General features: G+C 51.2%; 1 protein-coding gene across 1 annotated transcript; it reads left to right on the top strand.

Annotated features, from left to right (window-relative positions):
- Positions 1-4,174: 4,174 nt before the first annotated feature.
- LOC135807017 (probable hexose phosphate transport protein) lies at positions 4,175-5,617 on the top strand. The gene has a single exon (XM_065321116.1). It carries the CDS (start codon positions 4,175-4,177, stop codon positions 5,615-5,617), a length of 1,443 nt encoding a protein of 480 aa, XP_065177188.1.
- Positions 5,618-6,184: the final 567 nt, after the last annotated feature.

Raw genomic sequence — 6,184 nt, 5'->3', positions numbered from 1 at the left:
TGATAAATCTAATATTGACTTCGTACTTGGTCAGCATAGGAAATAAAAGACCTCGTAAAAGACCTCGGCTTCGCCTCGGTCTTTCATGGTCTTTTACTCGGCTTTTATTTCCTATATTGACCTCGTACTCAGTCAATATTAGATACATAATGATTGCCATGCCGCTCCTTGCCCTTGCCTTTTATTTACCTTTGGCACACCTTCACTCCATTCGGCTTCAGAGGCAAAGAATTATTGTTTCCCAAATATCTTGGCAGCTGCTGTGTTTGAGTGGGGTCGGTGCCCATTGTTACCTTTACCTTGCAGTGCAGTAGTAGAAGTGCTACGAGTGGTGGAGTGGTACGCGAAACCTCGAAGAAAATGAGGTGTCTTCAACTCTTGGCGCTGGTCGTTAGCCTGTCCGGCGTGGTGCTATCTCGCCCGGAGTCGTCCCGAAGTTTTAGCGCGGGCAAGGACGATGTGTTGGCAAACATGAACGGTTTGTACTTGATCTCGAATCCCAACCCGGCGTCGACGGTCAAGTACAGCACTGACTACAGCAAGAGAGAGAACGTTTCCTATTTCGATGTCTACACACCTCCCATTGTCACTCGTTATGGCGAGGTGTTCTGGACGATGATGGACCCTGTGGAGCTGGATGCGGAACTCGTAGCCAAGTTCAAGGGAAAGACCATGGCGATCGTGGGATACGAGGCTGATCAGGTGCGTAAGACGGACGGCGGAGAAGAGTCAATGCCGATCTTCTGGCAATACAACCACCATTACATCGCACACATGACGGGCGCCAAGTCCACGGTCAAGGAGGTCGACGAGGAGACGTTCCGTGCGTCCGGTGCGAACGGAGCCTACAATCACGAGCGCTTCTGGATGGCCGTGGACGTGGAGAATGACGAGGTGGCTGCAGCCCCGGCTAACATACCGACCGCTCAAATGTTCAGCGAGGGCAATGGCGGCGAATATCGCAAATCTTACCATGGCTACCCGAGAGGGTACGCCCAGCTAATCTACTCTCCCGATACATTCCACATCTCACCGATGCAGATTGACACGCACAACCGTGACCATAATAAATCCTCATTCGTAGCCGGCCCATTGCCGAAAAACTCCGCTGCACCAGCCAATGCGGAGTACAGCGGCCTTCTGGAATGTCCGTGCACCGATCGAATTCAGAAGAAGATTGTAACGAACTATGCCACCGTTCAGAAAGGTGTGTGCCAAACATTTGTGCTGAACGCCAGCGAGTGCTTTGCTGCAGCGGCGACCCTGAAGGTTCCATCCAGTGCCGCGCAAAAGGTGGTGTCGGACCCGAATCTACCGACCGGCTGCTCTGTCGTACAGTCCAAGGAGAACGCCACCGAGGTGATGGTTGTGTTCAACACCAACCAACAAGGCCAGCAGTGCGGTGGCGGTACTCTCTTCTCCGGATCTGGATCAGCCATATCGAATGTCAGTCTGTCGCTGGCACTCAACGCCACCAGCCCTGGCCTGGCCACGATCTCTATGACTGGACCGGACGGTGTATGGTTTGGTGTTGGTTTCAATGCAGTCGCCATGGAGGACCTTCCCTACGCCATCATCGTCAACGGCTCTGGCGGTGTCATGGAGCGGAAGTTGGCCAATCACGATCCAGGAAATCAGCTGGCCGACAGCGTCACCGTTGTCTCCAACGCGGTGGTGAACGGCGTGCGTACTGTGGTCATGACGCGACCTCTCGCCGGAGCAAGCAAGGATCACTTCACGTTCAATCCATTCACACTACCCACCATGCCATTCATCAGTGCCGTGGGAAACACGTCCGCCTTTGCCTATCACCGCTTCAAGGGCAGCTCCAAGCTGGCCGTCACGGCAGAGAACGGCGCATCATGCATCTGCAACGCTGGAACTAGTGGATCTATCAATGGGATTGGTTTCAGGAAGAACTGCCGCGATGAGCCGTACGGTGATCTGGTGCAGCAGAAGAACCCGACCTGCTGGGTACAGACTTATCAAGGTGGCTTGCACTGTTGCCATCATCAGTGGATTCTGCTGGACCAGGCGCAGAATCCATGGATAAACATCACCGACGAGTATTACCTGAAGTTCCGCTTCTGGTACCAGGAGTACAACGAGAACGGACCATCGCACACGGACCTGCCGCGCGCCTACTACCAGACCGAGGCATACGCGACCGAGTACGACATTCCTAAGAAGCAGGACAGTGTGCCCGCCGATGCGGCCGTGCATCAGATCACAGCACACTTTCAAGTCAAGGACATGATCCGTCCCACGGCGGGTGCCAAGGGCGTTGAGCTCATCTACGCCGGCGGCCATTGTCACGCACCGAGCTGCCTTTCCATGGAGCTGTACAACGCCGATACTGGTCTCCTGCTGTGCCGACACTTGCCCGTCTATGGCGAGGGCAGTCCAGAGAACAAATTTGATGAGAAGGGCTACCTGCTGCTACCGCCGTGCCTGTGGGGCTTGGAAGAAGACGGTCTGGAGCCACCTGTTCTGCTCCCCTTTGACGGCAACATGACGTCCATCAAGCACAACAACAATACATATGCGCACTATGGAGACATGGCCTCGTGGCAGATGCGTGCTGCGTATGTCTTCTAGCTTCCTCTATTTGGCCAAATAATAAAGTAGCAGGGCATGACTTACAAACGCCGTTAATGTCTTTGCCATATGCATGCTCTCTCTCTCTCTCTCTCTCTCTCTCTCTCTCTCTCTCTCTCTCTCTCTCTCTCTCTCTCTCTCTCTCTCTCTCTCTCTCTCTCTCTCTCTCTCTCTCTCTCTCTCTCTCTCTCTCTCTCTCTCTCTCTCTCTCTCTCTCTCTCTCTCTCTCTCTCTCTCTCTCTCTCTCTCTCTCTCTCTCTCTCGCTCTCTCTCTCCTACTCCCTGAACTTATCGTGGCAGAACAGCTCAATTACTTTGCTAATAACTCTATACTTCCTGTTATGTTCCGCTTTACACTTTTCCATGCACCTGAGTTTCTGTTTGGCTGGCCCACAGTAAGCTGCACAATTTAATTATATTACTATGTTAATATCATCATCAGGAAACATTATCCTTTCTAAAAACTTTCTCACACACGCTGGTTCGTACAAACATGCGCACGAGCTATGTGGCCCTGGCTGCATGATGAATAATTATTGTCATTTTCTTTTGCCTCAATTGTATTCTCTGCCCTGCATCAGCTGGACAGAGTTCTTTTACAAATATTTAGGAGAAGAGTATTATCCAAACTGGTATTGTTGCCTTGTGTTGGGTGTGTAATGCATGTAGATCTACATGTAAGGCCGTGCTGACACTGCTGTTGTATAATGAGTAGATCTACATGGTTCCAAGACAACTTTTTAAGTTCAGTACTCACGTAAACAGCTACAGCTGTATCATGTGTATGAACAACATTCAGTCAAACAAACACGCACACGCACACATACACAACACGTGCACACACGCACACACGTACACACGCCTTGTGTAGAATCTACACGATAAGAAATCCTCTCCATCAGAATGCTGCCGACGGATGACTGCAAACCCACATAATTGTACAATCATGCTCATTCACCAAGACTAGGCGGAACTTATTATTTTTTCGAATGCTCCTTCAGCCTGCTTCACGGAGAGCATACTGAGTCTGTAACCGTGGTAACCGTGGCCGTGTCGAGTCGTCGACAAAAGTGACAGTTTACTTTTTTCGGGGGAGCACGTAGTTCACGAGACTGTCTTCCCGCGGCCGTCAATCAGGTAATGGTAACTGGTTTGAGCTTCAACAAGCTCAAGTGTAGCCTAGGTAAGCGTGATGCAATGAATGGCCAAACAACTTTCAGTTTTCAGTCCGGTCGGCCAACAAGCTCCAGTAGCTCAACTCGGCAAGAAGTTGGTCCATATCATCATGGCAAGGAAAACGACGGCGGTGATGGGTAAGAACCTCCCTGCTTCTATAAGACACACAGATATTTACAGATAGTCTTTCAACTATCATTCAGCGCTTCTCGGAAGTGGACGGATCGAGCTAGCTGTACCCAAGGAGTTTGCTTCGTTGTCGATTTTTGCCGCAAGTATCGGTGGGCTGCAGTGGAATGAGGAAAACATAATCTGATGTTTTCCTCCAGTCTATGGGGATCATTCGAGTCTTTCTCACTCCGGACGGTCTGTCCAACGGTTGAACCCGTTGAATTTCGTGATGATTGCTGCCTTCGGGAAACGTCTGCAGTCGGTCGCAGCCTGTAGAGTTCAACTGCTGTGCTTACTGCTCTACTCCATGCAGATTTTGGGCAGGCGCAGCTTTGCTCTGGCCGTCTCTCCACTGTTTTCTAGCGGCACACTGAGTCGCTCGCAGATTGGCATTCTCTCAAGTGTCTGGCGCATCTCTCTAGCGACAACGAAGATCGGAATAACACTGTTCATTGATGAGTTCGATCCGCGCGTGTTGATGGGAATATCATGGATTGGATCGGGTGTCTGCTGCATCCTTGTTGGCCTTTCAAACAGCTTCTGGCTAATGGTAGTGCCTTGGGCCTGCGATGCCGCGTTTGTCAGCACCGGTTGGCCCAGTACGGTCAAGTTTCTGCGCAGTGGGTGTGATGCAGGTGGTGGGCTAGGTACGTGGATGAGTGTGTATGCTGCATGTGCCAGTCTTGCAGCTGGTACGTTCCCCTGGATATTCGCCGCGGTCACGACGGAACTGGAGATGACGGAACGCGAGCAGGCAAGATTCTCATTCGTCCTGCCCGGCATGGTATCAATTCTCGCAGGGCTTTTGGCCTTCCGACAATTTGGACACCTTAGAGCAAGCACACACAGGAATGGTGGCGAGAGTGCAGCCAATGACAGTAGTGGTAACCAAAGTGGTGCAAAGCCACGTGAGGTCAGATCGGAAATACAAAATTACGGTTTCGTCCAACGTGTATCGTTCTTTGTGCGCACGCCAGGGTTCGTGTACTTCCTACTAGCCATCACGGTAGTGAACGGCATTAAGATTCTGCTGATCGACTGGTTTGTACTGCTGGCGATGGAGACTGGCATGGCGGATGAGAAGTCATCGCAGGCCGGCCTGGGCTGGCTTGACGTCGGTGTGATGCTTGGTACACTGAGCAGCGGAGTGCTGGCAGCAGGCGTACCTGTCTTGCTGCGACGGGTGTTTGCTGCAGAGGCCGAAACAAGCCAGTCCGAGGAGAGACGTGATCTCCACGGCAATGCCCAGTATTCTCAGCGGGAGAAGCAGCAGCAGCAGCATCACCACCGGTCCATGTCCATGGTTACAGTTTCCTACAGTCTGGGTGCTGTGTTGATCATTAATCACATTGTAGACTTAATGGCCAGTAGTCACGATGAGCCTGCTGCTCACCTACCCCTGGTTATGGGCATGCTCGGCTTCACCCTGGGAGGGCTACACAACTTACTAGTACTGGCAGCCGTCAGCGTGTGGCCACCGCACCTTGTAGGTGCTGCTATGGGGCTAAGCGGCCTCAGTGCTCAGCTGGGCGCTCTGCTGGCCGGCTGGCCGGTGGCCTATGCTGTTTCGACGTTCGGTGGCTGGATGCCGATTGCGCGCTGTGTCCAAGCAGCCGGTCTGCTGCTAGTCGGGGCCGTGATCAGTGCGTTTGCGTCGAGTAGCGTCGCCTGATTAGTTATCACATGTATACAATCATAGTGTGGATGACCTAGACTAGAGTTGGTTATGTACATGTAATTCGGAAGACCTGCTTTAAGGTGGAGTGCTCCTGGGCGTGCACAGGCGTCTACACTCTAATCATCCCGGCGTTTTATGTCCACTCGTTGTCTTCTGCATCCTGAGTTATTCTGAAGAGTGAACACAGTGCCAAGCCAACTTATACCAGTTTTAGATGGGGAGAATATTTCTCCTTTAAGTTTTTCTCATACTCTAAGAACTCGGGTGTTGAGCCAATAGTAATAATTATGTAAAGAGTGGACTGCTAGTCATAACTAGTGACTTATAGGTCCTTTTCTCTTTACATACTCTAAGAACACAACATTCATTGCGGTCAGGGCTTGGGCAACCATATTGCAAGTGTGTTGCGCCCAATGCCATCATGAAAACGAACAAGGTAAAACACATACATTGACAAGCAAGAACTAATTTGGCAAAATAGGCAAAACCAACCGGGCATGCATATATTCTCCCAAACAACCTAGAGCAGCTGATGGGAAATGTCAAGAAAAAAACTTGAAA

Source organism: Sycon ciliatum, chromosome 1 (assembly GCF_964019385.1).
Source record: "Sycon ciliatum chromosome 1, ocSycCili1.1, whole genome shotgun sequence".
Taxonomy (NCBI): domain Eukaryota; kingdom Metazoa; phylum Porifera; class Calcarea; order Leucosolenida; family Sycettidae; genus Sycon; species Sycon ciliatum.
This window is presented reverse-complemented; position numbering and strand designations above follow the sequence as displayed.

What these genes read in the sequence shown, in the direction of transcription:
- LOC135807017 (XM_065321116.1), top strand. Translation starts at nt 4,175, where the DNA reads ATGATTGCTGCCTTCGGGAAACGTCTGCAGTCGGTCGCAGCCTGTAGA.